Raw genomic sequence first — 20913 nt, 5'->3', positions numbered from 1 at the left:
AAACTGCTTTTTTTGCTGTTATTTACTAAAACTCTCATTTACCAAAACCTCTTTGAGTAAGAAGCACCTGCTGCACATCTCTGTCTGCATGACAGGAATTTTTCTAAGTGACGCATGTATGAAATTTGAAATATGTACTATTTAAGATGTTATGTTTGTGAATGTACATGTGTCCATGCAGTGTAGCATGTGACTATAACAATATAACTATAACAATATAAATATCTCCATTCTGTTTATTAACTCAAATAAATGTTAGTGTCCACATGGCAGGGATCTTTAAATAGAGCTTTCTATTAAAGTTACTTAAAAATGTTACTGTTTTTCTTAACAGGAGCATATTTTGATGAGAAATCAAAATTTAGTTGGACTCAAACTCCCTGAACTTAGCGAAGCCGCTGAACAAGAGAAAGGTGCAGTATCATAAAAGCCAGAATGAGTGTCTGTTATACACTGATTTTTATAACTGACTAATATGGAAGGGAAAAAAAAACCCACTTTTCTTCAGTTGCAATAATTGTGTAATGAAGCAGCCATGAAGAAGGGGCCTAGCAGTAGAAATACCTAAATTTCTTGATGATCTGAGGCAAGAAGATACTGTAGGTATTATTACAACCAAATTAAAAGATGCATGCCTGGAACAGAGTCTAGGTTGTACTTAATAGATGAAAGACTGTCTCAAATTTCAGCCACATTCTGAAGAACGTTTCAGCAGTGATGGATTCAATGTATGTGACCTCTGCAAGATATTCTGGCTATAAGGGGGAATTTGATCCTTGAAAGTATTAATAAGAGATGGAATGCTTTATTCTGCTTTATTATTCTACTATATGTGTGGCAAATATTGAAATGGCATGTCCACTTGTGGTCCACAGCTCTACATCAATGTGGATAGGCAAGAGTAAGGCCAGAGAGGAGACATGAAAGTGATTGAAGGATTGCAAAAATATGCATTGCAATAAGTGCGGCTGGAGGGTTTTTTTAGCTCGATTAGTACAATTTTTAATAAAAGGCTAAAACCTCTACATAATTTTTTTTTTTCAAATCTAACACAAGCAAATGAGACTTGATGCCTGTATGCTGCATCTAAAAATATTCAGAATAGAAATAAAGAGCAAGGATATAATCCTGAGGACAATTCAACAACTGGAAGAACCAAATAGCAGTAGCTCTGAGTGATCAGTTGAAAATATTTAAACCAAACCTGTATGTTTTCTTGGAAGTAGTTAAGTCAGAATTCATTCAGAGTGTTTCTAAGGACACATTAAGTGAAATGGAGAAAGTGAAAGGAGCTTTCCAAAGAAAATTTCCATTTTTCCTAATACTGTTCATTTTGCTAATTCATAGATATGATTTGGGACTGTTTCATAAGGCCTTAGAGTTTCTGTCACGCAAGATGGCAGAGAAATTACATTTCATGTTATCTCTGGAAACAGACTCATCATGAGTCTGAATGAAATAAAAGAGGCTTCTTGTCTTCTTCCTGTCTTTAGTAATCTTTGAATTCTTAAGTATGGTAGTATTATTCCTGTCACTATGCTAATTTATTGTTTCCCAGCAATTATTCAGCAGGCTGTGTTTAAATGTAAAACAGTTGCCACTTTACCAGCCTATTAAATGATTTTGGCAGATTTGAAACTTTTGGGGAAACTGTTATGAAAAGCTAAGCTTTATTTTATCCAGCTTTTCAACCAAGATCTCATGAGTCTTACAAGTTTTTTAAAACTCTAGTAACTTATCTAAATGATAGCCAGAACATTAAGAGTCAACTCCTTGTCCTTGGTAGGGAAATCAAGTGTGGGGTCAAATCCTTAGTTCATTTGTTAGGGAGACTTACTTACTTTGTCATAAAAAATACCTTGTAATTTTTAACTGGAGTAGTAATTTTGCTTAAACAATAGGAAATAGCCAGATACTTCATTATTATATTATGAATCAAATATACTGGCTCCATCATGTTTTGCTCTCAATGCCAAGTTATTGTGATCATCTGAGTAAACACAACTTTGCATCTACAGAAGTTTAGATAAGTGGGAAAGTGGGATATATTAAGACAGATATATGTGGAGACATTATGGCGTCAAGCTGGCTTTTTTTATAGGGACATTCATGACTATTCTTAGGTAAATACTGATTTTTTTATGCATGGAACTAAAATGCAGCTAGAAAGAATCTCCTTTTCTGGTTTTCATTTGAATACTTTCCACCTTTACAAAACTTGAACTTTGTCACACAATTTGTTTTGCAAATTTAAGAGTCTTTGTGTTATGCCAAACATCAAAACAGTTATACAAAGATATCTTCCCAAGTCTGAGATTCAGACTGAGAAACCTGACTTTCCTGTAGAAGAGTCCTTCACTAAGTTCTGGCAAGATAGAAGAATGTAAGGAGTTACTATAAATGAAATTAAATAAAATGAAAAAAAAATTAAGTCACATGAATTAAAAAAAAAAGTATTAGCTGTATCTTGGTCCTTCTGGAAGTGACAGAAGTAGAGAATGTAATTATAAACTTTATGTGATGTTTCAGTGAACATGTACTGCAAACAAATACATGTTGTAGACTCATCACCATAAACCATGCACAAAAATCTGTAGTATAGTACTAGGCTTCATCTTTGCAGGTAGCGTTTAAAGCCTTAGAAAATTACAGTACTCTATTAAAAAAATCTAATCTAAAATATTCCAGAAATTATGTCACTGTACTGGTAAAACACAAATGCAAAATGTTAGGTTAGATGTTCCAGTAATGGAATTTGGGTTCCATTTGAATTCTAGGAAAAATATTAATAAAATAATTATTTTTCAGTGCATTAGAAACTGTCAGGGTACTTATTACTTCAGTCTTTCTTCATAAAGAGTGACAATTGTACTGATAACTTTTGTTGCCAGTGCTTGAAAGTAAGACAGGGAGTAAAGGCGAGTGATGTATCACCATACACAATAAAGAAACTATCATTCTGCATGAAAGAATGTACCTTTTCTTGTCACTTTGCTCCCAGTACAGCTGGGGTGAAAGGCTCGTTGACTTTAAAATGACAGAGGCTAAAACGTCTTATTTGGCTCTGAGATGCTGCCTATTAATGACTTTTCAAATATCATAAAAAGGTTTTTGTCCGACAATGTCTTTAGGCCCTTCACCTCTTCCTTCCCCCACTGAAGAGGAAGAGACAAAGAATAGCTCTGATGTCATGCCCAGCATTCCTGATGTATTGCTGCGAAAACTACGAGTGCACAAATCACTTCCGGCAAGGTAAAAGCTCATTAGAAGTAGAAAGACATCATGTGGGGTAAGGCACACTAATGGTTTCCAGCGAACACCCTTTGTGGAGTTCCATTCATATGGGATCCACATAAGTAGCAGCTGAAAATGTGCAACACAGATTTTTCAGAAAAATTTGGGGAATGCACGAAGTTTCAGTAACTGGCCAACTTTTAAAATTAATTTGTAAGGTCTGTATAAAAGGTCTGAAACCTAACTTGCATGCTACATTTTTGTACAGATTTCTTCCACTGGTCTGTCCACTCCTGTTTTTCAGGATTGCTGCTGCAGATACAAATTCATGTTGAAAATGTTACTTTTCTTTTCCCCAGAAAAATAATCAGGTTAGATAATGCTTTTCAATGGTAAAATTTGGGCAGGGAAGAATTCTGCATTTTTTTCTGCAAGTGACAGTTTTTGGGGGAATTTGAGTTTATTTTGCAAATTCCTTGATCTTTTGCTGTGCAAGACACTGACTATATTTTAATTTGTATTGCATTAGAATAAAGCTAAGCTTCTTCCATATTTTCGCATAAACCTTTTCTTTGAGAGAAGTAAAAGAAATAAGCTTTTTTTGTTTGTTTATTAATTATTATAACAATTCCAAACATATCTGGCCAAAACTATTCCTAAATTCACCCATATATTTTTATACTATAAACACCAGAGGCTTTTAATCATTTGAAGCAGTCAGTAAGTGTTCTCTGTGCAGTTGGAATAAATATTTAGCATTTGTTGTGAAGGAACTGTTGTATCAATGGATGTGTGAGGTGAAGAAGTTCTAACAGACCGTTGCTTCATTGTAATTAAATGCTGAAAAGAAAAAGTATTTCATAGCTTAGTACAAAATAGGTAAATGCTGCTGGCTTTGAGGATCAGATAATACACAGATCTTCTGTTTTTCAGGCAATATTCTTTAATCAGTTAGCTTAACCTTTTGAATAAATACACACATTACTTTTCATTCTTTAAGCAAATTTCTCAGACCATTCTCGGTAAAAATCAAGACATTAATTTTACCATTCTGTGCTATGTTATATGACGCATGCAGATGCTCAAACTTTCTTCTAGGACTATTACTCCTAGTAGGCTTCCTCCTAGAATAACAGTAAGTAATATGAATAATAATACTTTAGGCACAGAATGGTTTTCCAACACATGGAACATAATGGACTCCTTTCTTCTACTCACTTCTCTAAGTTTTGTCATCCTACACAATGAAAAAAATCTGCTGCTCAGTGGTGCCAGATGCATTGATTTCTATATTTGGGATTAATGATGCAATGAATATTACAGTAGTACTTTAATTTAAACTTAATTTAATGAACTGTCCATCATATTTGAAAAATCATGGCAGTCAGGTGAAGTTCCTGGCAATTAGAAAGAAGGAAATATAACCCCTATTTTCAAGAAGGGGAAATGAAAGACCCAGGAAACTACAGACCAGTCAGTCTCACCTCTGTGCCTGGCAGGATCATGGAGCAAACTCTCCTGGAAACCATGCTGAGGCACATGAAAAACAACAAGGTGCTTGGTGACAGCCAGCATGGCTTCACTAAGGGGAAATCATGCCTGACCAATTTGGTTGCCTTCTGTGATGGGGCTACAGAAGCGATGGATAGGGACAAGGCAGTTGATGTCATCTACCTGGACTTGTGCAAAGTATTTGATACTGTCCCACACGGCATCCTTGTCTCTAAACTGGAGAGATATGAATTTGATGGATGGATCACGCGGTGGATAAAGAACTGGCTGCATTGCCTATGTGGCAATAGCACAAGGGGCAATGGGTTTAAACTTAAACAGAGGAAGTTCAGGTTAGATATAAGGAAGAAGTTCTTTACTGTGAGGGTGGTGAGGCACTGGAACAGGTTGCCCAAAGAAGTGGTAAATGCTCCATTCCTGGCAATGTTCAAGGCCAGGTTGGACAGAGCCTTGGGTGACACGGTTTAGTAATGAGGTGTTCCTGCCCATGGCAGGGAGGTTGGAACTAGATGATCTTAAGGTCCTTTCCAACCCTAACTATTCTATGATTCTATTCTTACAATTTTATGAATTTTCTGACAGTATCATGCCTGTACAGATCATGATAGATACCTGCTGGCATCCACTAGAATTTGTATTTACAGCTCCTGTCATTTCTTTCAGGTGTTTCTTGTCTCTATTCACTTTTATAAAACTGAATAGCCTCTGATGTTTGGGAGCAGTTACAGAAACTAAAAACCTGTAAATTCGAACATTAAAGATAACTGCATTTAAGTGAAATCTTCCAATATAATGTTGTCTATCTCGTTTTTATTTTTTTATTTAATATCTATCTATACAGTATTCTATAAAACTGCATTTTGGTAACTTTCTCTGGTTTTTATATAGTCAGTAATCATTTTTGTGGTGGACAACTTGCAAAACTCAAACATAAAATTTGTCAATGTCAGAATAATTGTTAGCTAACTTCTAACAAAAGGAGCAGCCAAACCAGAATAGTTCAGTAAACAGTGAGCTGCACTTTGAATTCTGTACATATGTGGTTATCTGTTAATGGAAAGAAAATGGGTAAAGGTAATATTCCAAAGTGTAGCATATTAAGTCTCCCACAAGTCCAAAAGGGTAACTTTTGTCTTGCTCTTGTACTCCCAATTTATCACCATGCAGTACAGATATCAGTATTTGTGGTGGCCACAAACTTTGGTATGGTTTTGCCAATACTGAGGAGATTCTCTGCTGTGCTTAAAAAAACCAGAACAAAACAAACAGCACAATGTGGGGTTTAGCCATAACAAGTACAATTTAATTAATTAAATACTGATTTCACCTAAAGAAACCATAACATATTTACAGGGAGGATGGGGATTTTTTCTTCTGGTTTTGGTTAAATATAAGAATAGCTCTGGTTTTAAAGACAAAAGTAATTAAAATGTGATTTCTGCTTGCCTTTATTTCTAGCTCTCCTCCACTTACTGAAAAAGAAGTTGAGGTAAATATGTTCTTAAACTCATTATTTTAGCCATATGCCTCGATTTTGAGTGGTTACTGTAAGCCTAAAGGTTGTTACTAGAGCCAGGTAATGGAATTTTTATTTCCTAAAAATGTTTCTCAGAAAAAAAGCATATTGAGCACAATCAAAATAACAATTCTGTGAAATATGAGCAGTTGTCAGAGACAGTATAAACTGTAAAAAGGCTTACAGTAGGAATAAACAAAACACTTGTTTGTGCATTCTTCATAGTGAAATACAGTTCATTATGGAAATTATTGTAATATACATAAAGTAGTAAAATAGAGATTAAATGAGACCAGAAATTAAATGGGTTTAATTGCATTTTTGTACTGGCCACTAGAAGCTTTGGGGCAGTTTTTGATTACATCTTGCAATTAGTTTATATAATTTTAACTTTTTTTTGTGTGGGTTGCTCTTTAGCTTGCTGGCTTTTTTTTTTTTCTTTTTTTTCACATGCCAGACAAGAAAAAGATCTTTATTTGCATAGCTGCAATCTAATGAAACTGTTGGTACCTTGTGCTTTGCAAAGTATTTATCCTAAGAAATAATACATCTGGTGAAGAAAGGAACAATATTTAACAGTTGAGGGCAGGAGAATAAAAACGTTAGCACTGAACCTTTTGCTGGCTTCAGTGGTAGGTATTTATGCCTTATGTGAAACAATGCTAATGGTGAGCTCATCCCTGGACTTCCTTTACACAGACTATCTGTTTAAAAACCTTGGGGACCCTTGGAGGAAGTCCAGCTAGAAAACAGGTCCATTGTGATTCTGATACTTCTGATAGGCTACTTCCTTTATTGTGTCTCTCTACTGATCTAGAAAAACATTCAGAAAAGAGGCAGCAAGGCCTGTTGAATGTTTATTCATATTTTAAAAGTAGTAAAGAGAAGTGATTTTTGAAAAAAAAAAAAAAAAAAGTTTTAGATTTTCTCTTTCAATACTTGTTTAAGCACCAAAGTTTTTTAAATACGTACCATATACGTTGTTACTGAAAAAGACATTACTGTGATGCTTATTTAAAAATGCTTTTCTTAAATCCAAACAGAATGTATTTGTACAACTTTCCTTGGCCTTTAGAAATGATAGTTATACCTTGGAATCTAGAATTAACCAAGCAGAGCGAGAGAGAAATCTTACTGAAGAGAATGCTGAGAAGGAACTGGAAAGCTTTAAAGCAGCTATTACGGTAAGAAAACAATTCTTCTGTCTATAGTGTACATGAGAGTATGCACACTTTTGAAATATGTGAGGCTAGGTTTCCTTATGCCTATTGTAAATTCAGCCCCAGAACTTCATTTTCTGCTGCCTGAGCTCTTTCCCATGATCTGCCTACCACTCTGCACAAGAGGGAGCATTTTCTGCCAGCAGGCCCACCATTGCTGGAAATTGCCCTATGTCTTGCAGATTTCAGGAATAAATACTATGAATTTGCTGTTCGCTACTTGGAATAAGCCCTTGACAAAGCTAAGGGTGTTCAGAACCGCAGTTTGAACACTGATCCCTGCTCTCCTGGGCAAGACCTTCTTTAGCACTAAATTTGAAGTGTCTAGTTAGGGGAGATAATGAAATTACCTGAAGCCTGAGTCCTGAGATTTGTGTCTTGAAAGACCTCTTAACTGCAGATAACAGAAGGCGATATAAGAAAGGAGACAGCAAGAATTTCTTAAGGAATACATGCGACCTCAGGATCAGGTTATGGGCGTTATTACACTTTAATTTCAGCTGTCCCTGATGTTCTTTTATCAGCAGTAGTTTTCAGTCCTTTTTGCCAGCTTTCTCTGGATTTTCTAATTCAAATGACAAATACGTTTTTGAGATGTGTCAATTTATGTGCTGCACACATTTTTGCGCAAATAAGAAGGGATGCTCAGGTACCATGATGCTAAATGAAATACCTGTAGACCCAATTTGAATATTACAAGGAGGTTGCTGCCATACTTTCAAGTATGATTCTCCCATTTTCTTTATCAAGAACATCATCAGGTAAGAAAAGATACAACTAAAAAAAAAGATTGTGATATTTACATCTTTTCATCTGGAAAACACTTATGTCTTTTCAAAAAATATTTGCATCTTTTCAAATCTGAATTTCAAGAATATTGTTCCTGGGGAAAAAAAAAAAAAAAAGTTTTTAATGTTTTGCTGCTCTTCACTCTGTTCTCTGTTTAGAGAGCAGGCAGAAGCAACATATTAAATCAGGGGGCTCAGACTGAAAGAAGTCTGTTAGATTTGATATCTTAAGAATCCGTAATTAGGCACCAAGGGTCACGTTGCCAGCATGCAACAGATGTGGTTAGCTTTTTCCTCCTTTGTGCAGTTCGCACGCTACAGTCTGGCTTTACAAGCTCTTCTACATAGTCTATAAGAAAGCAGAAACTGCCATTCATATGAAAGCTTTTGTTCTATATGATGGAATAAACAAACAATTAAATGAAGTGATGGCTTCTGTGTAATCTGTATAATATTAGACCTAGACTTGTTTCAATTTCAGTACTAGGTTATCTTAATTTCTGTAGAACAGGCACATTATATGGCTCAATGACAGTGTTACCAGTCTTCATGATTTTTTTTAATCAATCTTACGATAACTGATGTTTTATTAAAAACCCAACTTCAAGAGAAAGCTGATTTATATGCACTTCAGATATGTTCGCAAAAACTAGCATGTTACAGTTGCCAAGAAAAACCTGGAAATTGGAAATTTTGTGCATGTTTTTTTCAAACAGTTTCCTTTATGCATTCATGGGTCTTACAGTTGCCATTTGATTTACAGGCCATATTATTTTTTATTACTCTCTTACACTTGGAATTCTTGAGACTGTAATTTCTTTTATAAATAAGTGAAGTATCACAGGACTGCGAGAACATGAATGGCCGCTTTAACATCTTGGGCCCAGCAAATTAAAATGTTCTTTGTGTTTTGGCAATAATTTGTAATTAATAATTCAAATAACCTTGGCATTTGCCAAGTTCACAGGTAGCCAGGCATGATTCATCATTAATTTCAAAAGGAAAAGTATTGCAAATGTGTTTAGCCCTCTTTAACTCCTTGAAAGGTCTGTCTGCAGCATGCAGCGAAGCATCATTCTGACACACAGTACCAGCACTGTCTAGGTTATCTATGGTAATAGTGATGGAACTCCTCTGGGACTAATTTGTAGTCCATGTGTAGTTCTGCCTAGACATCTCAACCCTGCTTCTGTGGCTCAGGCTACTTTATCTGAACTAGAAGTGGCAAGATATGATGATAAAGCTTCTGTATTTTCACTTCAGTCTTCAGCTCACTTATGGCATCATTATGAGCACAGAGAAGCTTACCAGAAGCTGTTGGAGGATATTGCTGTTCTGCGGCGTTTAGCTGCTAGACTATCTAGTCGTGCTGAGATGGTTGGAGCTGTTCGCCAGGTAAGAACACCCTGGTGGCTAACACATATCCTGACTGCACATGTTCACTCTTTCTCTTTTTCAGTCATAGCTGGAGGTTTTATTAGCCCTTTGAATTTTATTTGCCATTTTCAGAGATTAAAGACATTTATTATAATGTCACAGAAGACACCATTTCAGTATGGAAATAGAATTCAAAAAGAAGGTTGCCTGTGAAGCTATTTAACATTTGTGCAATAGGAGCATACGTATTATTCAGATCTATGACTGCATCACAATAAACTTATTTAAAATCAGTGCAGCATAAATAAGAAAACTTTCTGGGTCAAAAAGCTCACCTGCCTTTGGCAATAACTTTGTCAGGCAACTATAGTAATAACAGAGCAAGTATAAATGAGAACGCAGCAATACCCTCCCAGATTCAAGACTGTTGCCTATTTCCTTGGAAAAAACCTAGACTGATGCCAGTGACTAAGACCTTTGAGAGTTTGAAAACAAACGTACCTATACAACATAACTAATAAGATAGGCACACAGGCAGAATGTAGAAAGGTATAACAAAATAAATTATAATATTCTGTGAATATATATGAATGCATGTACATTTGTGTTTAATTAGTTTCAGAATTTTCAGGCATGGGGTACCATATATTTCTTTAGGAAATACCAAATATTTCTTCAATAGCTATTCCAGATTTCGCCCTGATAGGGAGCATTCACAGAGGCAAATAATTTGTTTGAGAAGTATAGAGGTTCCTGAGTATTCCACTCTTTTCTTCTTTAGGAAAAGCGTATGTCAAAGGCAACAGAAGTAATGATGCAGTATGTGGAAAATTTGAAAAGAACATATGAAAAGGATCATGCTGAACTAATGGAGTTCAAGAAACTTGCCAATCAGAATTCTAGCAGAAGCTATGGGGCATCTGGTAAAAAAACCCAAACATTTAAGGGTTTGTCTCGCCTCTATATGGAAAGGTGTTGGTGCTATTAATGATAAAAAGTGAAGTATTGTGGAACCTGTTCATGAAGTTCTGATCTACAGGAGTAGATTGCAAAAAGCTATAGATGTAACTATTAAGATATTTCATAAAAAACAAACAATGCTATAGTACAGTAATTTAAAATCACTATCACTTCACAAATTCTGATGCAATCCAGTGACATTTTTGTTGGCCTCTCACACATACACATAGCTTGCATAGTTTCAACATAGCTGTCTAGATAAGGTATGATGGCAGAATTTCATTATTAAGAAGTTTTATTCTTTTTCTAACCTTTTCTTTCCTAGTTTGCTGGAAATTGAAATATGTGTATTTTCTTTTGCCAAAAGTTGTATATGGAGGCAAAAGATAGTAAAGATAGTAAGGGTTCATTTTTTTTGCAATTATTTCAGATTTCTTCTGTAGGTGTAATTGAGACCAGAACTGTATGGCAGATAAATACGCAGTCACTACAGACCTTGTATATAAGTATACTACATCAGAGTTTGAAATACAAGGGCTCTATGTTTATTATTTATATAGATACTCATATAGTGTAAGACTACTCTTTATCTACTGTTTTTTTGCAGAAGACGGAGTACCTCGTTCAACTAGATCCATGTCTCTTACTGTTGGAAAGGTATTTCTATAATATTAAGAAAATGAATGTTTTATATAGTGAAATTTCTTTGTCTACATATGCTTACTTTCTTAGGCTGCGTTCAAAACATAATGCTGGTAAATATTCAATATTGTTCATGCAAATGTTTAGTAATTTTGGATACATGATTAGGTATGACTTTGTGCAATAATGATAATGCTTGCTGTGGAACTATAAATAATAAAGGGACATAGTTATTTAAGAATAATTGTATTCCACGCCACTTACCTATGCAGAGAATGGCTGAGGTCCTTGTTCCTCATTGAGGAAGCTGAACACAAAACTTACTAAGTGACTTGGGATTCCATGATCATGCCATTTTCATTATCTTAAGAATTATATCATGTTCAAGTGCCTTAAGATGTAAACAGTTATTTTTATGCGCTGCTCATTTTTTCATTTAGCATTGAAGTATCTTGTTCAGTTTGACAAAGCATCCAGAGTGAGCTATTATGTCAGATTGTTTTGGCTTGACCGATAACATGGCCAGCGTTCCATTTCTGTAAAACTTCCAAGTGTTGGACATCAAGTTTATTACAAAACTTCCTAAAACAACCAGTGTTTTGAGGGAACTAAGTCCCAGTGTGACCATTATGGAGTTTGGTGGTCAGAGGCATTATATGCAGTCTACTATTTATTTTCATATTTTTGTTTGCTTGGGTTATAGCTCTTTGGTTTTAATTTATTTCTGCCACCTCTGAATGCTGGATAGAGAGAATTAGAGCATAGAGCATGCTGAGGGCAAGACTGTCTTTAAGAATGAGAACCAGATCAGCTGAAAGAGAGGTGCCCCCAAAAAATTAAATCTAATAAGAACAAGTCCAAATCATAAAGGGGAGGGGACCCCAAAACACTAGGATGGACTGCCTAACATGGCTGCAGACTCCCCAGTATAGTTTTCAGGAGCACATTAGATAAACCTCTGTCATTAATGAATAGGCATATTGGTTTTGTCTAGAACTGGGATCATGGAGTAGGTAACTCCTTCCATATATTTACTTGATCTATGTTTCAGTCCTTTCCTCTAAAGCTATCTAGAGCAGAATCATGAAGCATTTAGATATGCAGTAACACAAAGCTGTCAGATGCTGTAAGTGCTTGGATTTTTTTACTCAGTTGGAAGTGTAGATTTTACTATGTGTACATCATTGGATGAAACAATTGCCTATTTACCTAATGACATCAAAAACTTATATGATCTGTACTTCAGCTAGAATATATTGTGTACAGCTAGCATGTGTTTATCATATAAAGAATTTCCATGGTCTTCAGGAAATGTAAGCAATGTTGCATGATGCTAGATAGACAGCTAACAACTCAAGGGTTGGGGAGAAGGCTCTGTTCTTTTGCAGAGGGAACAGATGTTATAAGTTGTAGGTTTAGAAATAATTGTGGGTACAGCATATCATAGCAGATACAGCATATCATAATGGGTACATAACAAGAGTTTCATGTGAAACCATTATCCGGTCACTGAGACACTGGCACTTTCCCCTGTATTATTATACTTCTGATTTAACCATGATAATAGCCTCTAATAAGAACTGACAGTATCAACTCAGAACATATCTGTTGTGTGACTTCGACTGGGCCTTCAGTGTGGAAGGAAAACAGTAGCATCCCTGTACAACACCTCATTTCACACTAAGCACTTGACATACCAGTTAGTACTAGAGGAGGTTTTGAGGAAAACTACAGCCGTAACAGACATTCATCTTAGTTTTGCTTCTAACTCCTTTCCTTGAGGCACATTAACCTACCTGTTTGCCACCCCTATTAACCTGTGAAATTGTTCTTCAGTCTATCTTGTTGTATGATTTAAAAAAAATAAAAATTGTTTCTCACAGAATATGCCTCGGAGGAGAGTCAGTGTTGCTGTTGTTCCTAAATTTAACTCCTTAAACATTCCTGGTCAGTCACCGACAGCTTTACCTATACCTTCAGTGCCATCCCAGGTAAGTAAACCCCACATCTTAAAGATACTGCTTTTTGTTTAAATCACTTTTGCTTAGGACAAAGCTATGGGTGCTAAAAAGAAAATAAAATCTAAGCCCTTTTGTTGGTTTAACTCTTTTGACTCCATCCTAGTGAAGGAGATGGACAAAGGTAATTCCTATTATGTAGGGAACATACGCCTTCAGAAACTACCTCCATAAATAATCACTTTGGACACAGAGCCAAAAAAGGCTTGCTGGTGATTCAGAAGCATTAGACATTAGTTGAGGCAATTTGCCTTTTAATCTGTAGTAACATACTGGGAAGGAGTAGTAAATATAGTTGTCCACTGTGTGAGAGAAGTTTTAACTTGAAACCATAGAAGATGGTTGGACTGCTTCTCTTCATTGCTGAAAAGTCCACTAAACATAAAAACATATAATTAATGTACAGAAATATATGTGGTACAAATTTAGATGTTCTGTGATGGAACTATAGTGGAGCTATCGGACTGTCTTGATTTTTTGTTTATAAAATTTTAATAAATTAAATTAAAATCTATATAAATACTTTGATGGAAAAATCCAAGGCATACCAATTGTTCAGAGATGAGCTATGATAGCTTGTCATAAAAAAAAATACATGGTTTTCTGTTTAAAATGTAGGGCTATTTAAATGAGGGGTTCTGCTGGGAAGCTAAATCCATTGTGATTTTCAGTTTTAAGGAACTTAAATTGTTTGTGCAATTTAGGTATTATGTACTCAGAGTCAATTGTTTCAGAAATGAAGTGTGTTTGTTTACCAGGATTTATTATGATTTAGTTTTGTTTAAAATTTTCCACTGAAAACTCAGCTAACAAATTAATGCTCCTAGGATAATATGGAGAGAAGCAAATAGAGTAATTTTGCTGTTATCAAATATATGATGAAAGACTTTTCTTGGGAAATATAAACAAGATGGAAAGGAATGTCACAGAAAATTCTTTACAGTGTGCAAGTCCGCTCTTTACTTTCATTAGTGGGAATAATTGAGAAGCTCTATATTAAGAGCTGTTGCACTTGGGTGTGGGAAGAAAACCTAAGCAGCACATTGACTTTGTCATTTTATTGAAGACTATTTGAAATTAATGTAGCATTTATTGCTGTTTTTCACTGACAGTCTGAATCACCTAGTAATGGAAGAAGCAATCTAACATCTACTCCTGTTCTGCCAGCACTTTTAGAAAAGTGAGTTTTGTCTAAGTTATCTCATTACCTGCTAAATCCTAGTATGAAATGAAAATTATATAATTTCTATCTCTCTTAATAGAAGTTACACCAAGATATTGAAATCAGCAACACAATATTGGTTAGGTTGATTCATGGTCTGGTAAATGTGTTTTACTGTGTTGCCATCATATGGTTCTTTTCATGTTCAATGAGTTTACAAGCAGTATCTCAGAACTGTATCGAGCTTGCTACGATCACTAAAACTTATCAAGTGAAAAATGCAGCAGAAAATCATGCATTTACACTTTTGAGTAGGCTGCCTTCAGAACTTGACAAAATATGACATAAAATGCACATGGCTGTGTTGTGGGGTTTGTTTTGTTTTTTGTTTTAATATATATCCTGGAACAAATTAATGCTGTACCTACAGTTGGCCATGACCACTCCTGGATATGAATACACATTAACTTGACTATCCCAGTAATAGAAGTTTGTATTTTGCCCATGCCTTTTCAACATTTTCTAGCTGGTAAGAATCATATTTTGAAATACTCTGCTATCCAGTGTCATGTAGCCTTTTTAATTTGCATGGATAAACATGATATACAAAATTCAACAGTATAACTTACCATAATATTAGATAATCAAATTATTGCAGAAGTGAAAAAAATTATCAAGTAGGAATTCTTTTCTTAGTATAAAATGAACATTCAGCTAAATTAAAGCATTAGGTTTGAGATTTTAGTTTTAACATCCTGAGACTTTAGTTATAACAGGCAGAGATGTTTGCTTTTTAAAATTAAAAAATAGAGATACAAATGAGGGCATTTTTTTTTTTAGCCTGGTAACAATACCTCAATAAGTATTTTTCTAGTACCTATAAATTGAAAAAATATTTTTGTTAAAACAGTTGCCCTTTTGACTCTGTATCATTTACCACTACTACAGATGTCCACACTAGATTAAGGTGTGCTGTAGTTATCCATTTTTCATAATAGTTCCATGAGTCATTCTATGGGCTTAAATAGTACTACTTCAAGAGCAAAATAATAGTTGTATGAACAAGGAAAGCAGATAATTGCTCTGCCAGAAAGAACACACATATACACATTTCTGGAAAGAACTTTTTTAACTTCTTCCAGCTGAAATTCATGTAGGTCTATAATTTAGTTTTATGCAAGTCATTGAAACATAAAGCCCTGAAGTAGTAGAATACAAGGGTGGGCAATAGGAAAACGTGAGGCTGGGATGGGAACAGGAAGGCACACCTAAGCTGTTCTACAAGGTCTCTGTAAACAGTTACTGTTATGGATACAGGTACTGTTGCATTTAAAAACCCATGTATGTTTAATCCTCCCAGAAAGCAACAAAAAAAAAGTCAGGCAAGTTCCCAAATATATATCTCTTCCAGGAAATATTGCACATTCTAAGGAAGTTGCTTGCTGACATTTCAGAAGTAAAACTTACTAAAACATCAAACCGATTTTTGTTGTTGTTGTTACTACTTCTACTGCTACTTTGGTTGTTTAGACTGTTTACAATATCACAATAAAATATCTGTAATACTAATTTAAATTAAAGTTTGTTAGAATGATTTAAACATGCAAATTAAAAACTTTAAAATACGGAGATCTCACATCAGTACAGAATATTGAATTTCACATATTTTAGATTAGTGCTGAGGGAGGACAAAGTTTATCATATGACTTTATTTTATCTCTGCGCTTTACTAAGAATGAAAATACACAACAATTGACAAAACAAAACCAGTGAACTATGGCACTAGTTTTTACAAATCAACAGAACTCTGCAACATTTAGACCATCTTTTGAAACTATATAGAAATTCTGAAACACAAAACAAACCAACCAACAAAACAACAAAAAAACCCACCACACCAAAACCAGTATTCCCCCAAAAAACTTCCTAGTATCTGGTAGTTATCTTCCTGGATCTTAAAAAAACAAATCATGCTATCAAGCAGTAGAACTTTAAATTCAAGTTTGGCATAAGTATGTATGCGTGAGCCAGCTGCTGTAGTAGTGTAAAATTACATAGTCATCAGAGTTTTGTATACTTAAGCAGTTCAAGCTTATACTCAGGATTTGTTTAAAGTCCAAGTGAAAATAACGTGAATATGACTTCTTGAGAGAAAATCAATTGCCCACAGATAGTGTCAGTCAGGATATATTATTCTGCCATTGATTTTAGTGCCAGAAAAATAAGGCCTACAAAAAGGGTTAGATTCTGGAAGTTGAAAACGAATCCACTGTTGAGCTTATTAAACATTGACTTGATTTGCTAAGTCATGTCTGAATCACTTAAACTCTGTCCCAGCCTTAAATAAATGAGGACAAGTGAGCACTGCAGAGAGAAAGCAATATACGATCGCTTATCTTTAGGCTAAATTCTCATGGTTTTCACTTAGGAAAAATTTCAGTGACAAAAGCTACGCATGTGTTTGTATTTTTTTAACCTGTATATTAGTTCAGGGTGTAAAGTCAGCAGAGGGGAGTACCTAAAAGGTACATAAGAAAAATGATTTGTTAAATTAGAATTTGGTACTATTGCTGTTCTTTTCCTCTGAAAATTATGGCCTGCAATTTCTAAGATGATTTTTATAAAGTTGAGGGAAATGTTTTCAAGAATAGCAAATAAATGCCATGGATAAGCCAGGACACAAATGCTCGTCTTTTTTTAAAGAAGAAACACAATGCAAGTTCTAATACCTTAGAAACATATTAATTACTGTTCTTAAATTACAATATTTTGAAACTAAAATATTGCTTAGTGTTCAATTTTTCTCTTTTGAAAGACATTTCATTTCTCAGAAGTACATTAAAGAAGAAAAATCACAAGATTCTGTGTGTTTGCTCTTGTTTGGTAGTATACTACAAATAAAATTTATTTCAGTGGTGGTGTTTTCTATGTGATTGTTTCTTTTGTCTTGGCAGTGGAAAGAGTAATGGAGAGCCTGACTGTGAAACTGCTACTTCTGTGCTGCCACACGGTGGGTTGGAAGAGGTCAATCCTGAAACTAAAGCCAAGATAGAAGAGGAAGCATATAACAAAGGGTGTGAATACTTTATGTGTACTAAATCTGTAAACACGTGCTATGAGATGAGGGCATATATTTTTATAATGTAATTTTAAATGCAAAATGGTGGCAATCAATATGAGCTCCTATACAGTCATAATTGAAGGAATGTGGGAAACAATGTAAGTGAACTTTATTCACTGGATTTGCATAGTAGCAGTTCACTTTCATCCATTATTAATGTTAGCCAGACTGTGGGAGGGCAGTTATATCAGAGATTCTCAATTGGGTAGGTGTTCTTATGTTAGTAGCGTTCAGCTTCATGATAGGATAATCCAAAACAACTTTCTAAAATGTTTATTCTGAAAAGTTTACATGGAAATCAGTCAAGAGTAAGTATCAACTCTTAGAGTAAACTTGTGTTGTTTGAGTCACAGAGTGCTTTACACAGCATGTTTTGGGGCACAAAAGGCTGTTTTACCCAGCTTTGGCATCTGTTTCTGAATATCAAGCAAATACCTTTTTAATACATGAGGAGTAAGACAAAAATTTTTATCATCTCCTGCAGAATCCAACAAGCCATCAATCTTTAGCATTGCTTTGCATTTATTCTGCAGGAAACAAAAATATGTAGAGGGTGTTCAAAATGATTGTAAAATACTACAGAAATACTTGCCAATGCCTTTACAAAACAGAGAAGTTGAGCTCTCCTGAGGACTATAATCTGTTTCTTTTTCAAGATGACAAGTTTGGTAACAGAGCTAATGTAATTCCCTGTTAAGGAAGGGTGGCTGTCTGTGTGACATACTTACATTCTTCAGCTAATTTTTTACTCTTGCCCAAGTGCTGCAACACTGCTAGTTGTGTTTTAGGGCAAGTGACAAAACATGAAGATAATTTTTCATTACATAAGAACAGGCTTAGACAGCATGCTAGACTAAGAAAAATGTTCCATGTGTTAAAGTTATCGGGAGGGCTTGAAGAAAACCAAAGAACTTCAGGAACTGAAGGAAGAAGATGAAGAGACACTAAAAGAAAGTCCTGATGAACATGAAGAAAGTGAAAATGAACATGAGATAAAAACCCTGAAAAGCAGGTGAGACAGTGGTGTCATATGTCCGTACAAGACAGGCTACTTTTTTTTTCAATTTGTGGCACCCAATGAAGTGTTTTGTACTATTATCTTGACATGCTTTCTTCCAGTGTAGGGAACTATACTTGAAATAACAGTGTTTTCACAGTAACGCATATTCTGAGATAAATAACAGTTGCAAAATGCAAAACTTTTTCTATTTCAGCTAAAATTGTGTTAACACCAATATGCTTTATCTTGATGGGGTTGGGTTTTGATTTGAGGTAAAAAATATTCCACAAGATTTCTTTAGATGTCAGAATGTATCTCTCAGTAGGCATGTGTAGTCTCACAAAAGTTGTAATTCAGGAATCTGATGCCTGTATTTGTGCCGTATGTCATTCCTAAAGGGTCTTCACAGGTGAGTCTTTCAATATATCTACAAGGTGAGTACAGGTTAAGACAAGCTCCTCAACTACATTGGACTGGCTCTGGCTTGAACAGGCAGGTGCTTGCTCCCTCTGCAAGCTGTGTAGAGACAGCAGAACAGTATTATGCTGGAGTTTCCTGCCTTGCAGCAATGATATTTATTGTATTCATCTGCCCAGTGTTCTCTGTCTGAATCATCTGCTTGTTGTCTTACCTGAAGCAATTGATGCCTAACTAGAAAACTTAGAGTTAATTATTGAGTCTCCTCATTGGTTCTACCACCCATTTCAGGACACCTGCAATGTCCTTCTATTAAAAGCAGTGAGAGAGGCATTAGATAGGCATTGAATGCTAGCCAAAGCAAGTAATATGTCAAATCCCAGGCTAAGGTGGGCATCCTTACCTGATCACCTGATCCAGAAGAATTAATTTCCATTCCATAACCATTACAGTTATAAACATCTGTAATTTGAGATTTCTGCCATATTCAGGAAGGCGGCCATCTCAGTAGTCATGAAACTCTTAGGAAGAAATGTTTACAATGTGTTCTAATGTTGAGTTTAGTTGAGCAAGGTATGAACAGTGCAGAATTTTACATCATATCAAGATCTGAGATTTGCCAGTTGACAGGTCGGAGAAATAGAAATCAAGTTTTTGGTCTTCAGCTGTCTTGCAAATATCACCCATATCTGAGTGTACAGCTCTTCTTAAAAGAACTTAATAGTCTGATTCTTCTTTGACAAGGTGTTTGTATTTGGAAGAAAAGTGGTGCACCATACTTCTATCCATATATCTATGAAACTTTTCGAACTGAAAAGCTTAAGATAATAAATTTGCTTATGATTAATATATAACAGTTTTCTTTTCATTTTACAGCAGACTTGAAGTCATCATTAATTATTTACATATACTGTACCCCAAACTGTGTAAACACTGGAATGTGGTATGGCTGGTAGTGGCTGCAATAATAATTTTTGCTGTGGTGTTGGGAATCTACCATTCATTCAACTCCTGTGATGAAAAATCAGAGGGACCTGAAGGGAAGGCTAGCTGTTCTGCTGCCCATCAACATTCCTGGTGGAACTCAGGATTTCAACATGAGCAACACACTGAATAATAAAGGAACAAGCATGTACTTATGGTACCTGAGCAAGTATGCATATTGGAAAACTGTTGTTAGAGGTAGTGCTTAGTCATCCTTATAGCTGTTGAATGTGGTCTGTTAGACAAGAGAGTTACTCCACACCATCAGGTTTGGGGATACACTGTGAATATACCTTATCAAAAGTACAATCTGATAAATAATCCTATCTGTCTTTTTAGTGTATATGACTGATACAAATAAAGTAATACTGAATCATGGTAAGGTTGTGGCAGTAATCAGCCATCAGCAAGACATTTAAAAGAAATGGTTTGCACAGGACAGTAATATCTCTTCTATGACTTTGAAGAAAATCATAAACCTGCATTTGCAGTTAGTGCTTTGTGTTCCCTGAATTTATTAGTGATTGTTGGAGTACTAATGGCATTTAAGTCCTTTGGGTTTCCAGAGACTAATCTGCTTCCTTTTTCATGATTATTGGGTAGGTCGAAATAGAAGCTCTTCTATGGAAGGTTATGGTTGTATTATCAGACTAAATGCCTTGCTGATAAAGTTATTTTATAAGAGCAATTATCTGTATAATTATTTAAATAGAAAACTAAGTACATGCATAAATGTGTTTTATGGTATACTTTAAGAATTGGACCACCACTTTTTTTTTTTTTAAATGGGATACAAAAACTGTGTCTAGGTGGCACAGATGATACCGTCAAATAAATGTATCAAAGCTCTGAGACCAAAATGCATGTCACTAAAGGTATACCATATGTACCTGCTGAACTTCAGTCACTTCTGATTGAAGATGAACTATGTCTTTCCATAACTATATGCTTGAATGTAACCA

At 35.1% G+C, this 20913-nt stretch overlaps 1 protein-coding gene across 4 annotated transcripts in view; it reads left to right on the top strand.

Annotated features, from left to right (window-relative positions):
• IRAG1 (inositol 1,4,5-triphosphate receptor associated 1) overlaps positions 1 to 20123 on the top strand; it is a 66047-nt gene extending 45924 nt beyond the window's left edge. For 3 of the 4 annotated variants that reach the window (XM_057418165.1, XM_057418164.1, XM_057418167.1), the window contains 12 exons: positions 335 to 413; positions 3132 to 3252; positions 6205 to 6235; positions 7306 to 7446; positions 9534 to 9665; positions 10429 to 10570; positions 11215 to 11264; positions 13133 to 13240; positions 14380 to 14447; positions 17384 to 17503; positions 18431 to 18562; positions 19844 to 20123. In XM_057418165.1, the coding sequence (XP_057274148.1) occupies positions 335 to 413; positions 3132 to 3252; positions 6205 to 6235; positions 7306 to 7446; positions 9534 to 9665; positions 10429 to 10570; positions 11215 to 11264; positions 13133 to 13240; positions 14380 to 14447; positions 17384 to 17503; positions 18431 to 18562; positions 19844 to 20084 (1365 nt within the window). In that variant the 3' untranslated portion in view covers positions 20085 to 20123. The remainder of the gene's footprint in view (positions 1 to 334; positions 414 to 3131; positions 3253 to 6204; positions 6236 to 7305; positions 7447 to 9533; positions 9666 to 10428; positions 10571 to 11214; positions 11265 to 13132; positions 13241 to 14379; positions 14448 to 17383; positions 17504 to 18430; positions 18563 to 19843) is intronic. The other variant, XM_057418166.1, reaches the window with a different exon arrangement.
• Positions 20124 to 20913: the final 790 nt, after the last annotated feature.

The sequence above is a fragment of the Pezoporus wallicus genome, unplaced genomic scaffold, assembly GCF_028554395.1.
Source record: "Pezoporus wallicus isolate ANWC-B61680 ecotype Strahan unplaced genomic scaffold, APGP_CSIRO_Pwel_v1 contig_2025, whole genome shotgun sequence".
NCBI classification, from domain to species: Eukaryota; Metazoa; Chordata; class Aves; order Psittaciformes; family Psittacidae; genus Pezoporus; species Pezoporus wallicus.
The sequence above is the reverse complement of the archived record's forward strand: the minus strand, read 5'-3'. Positions and strand labels throughout refer to the sequence as shown.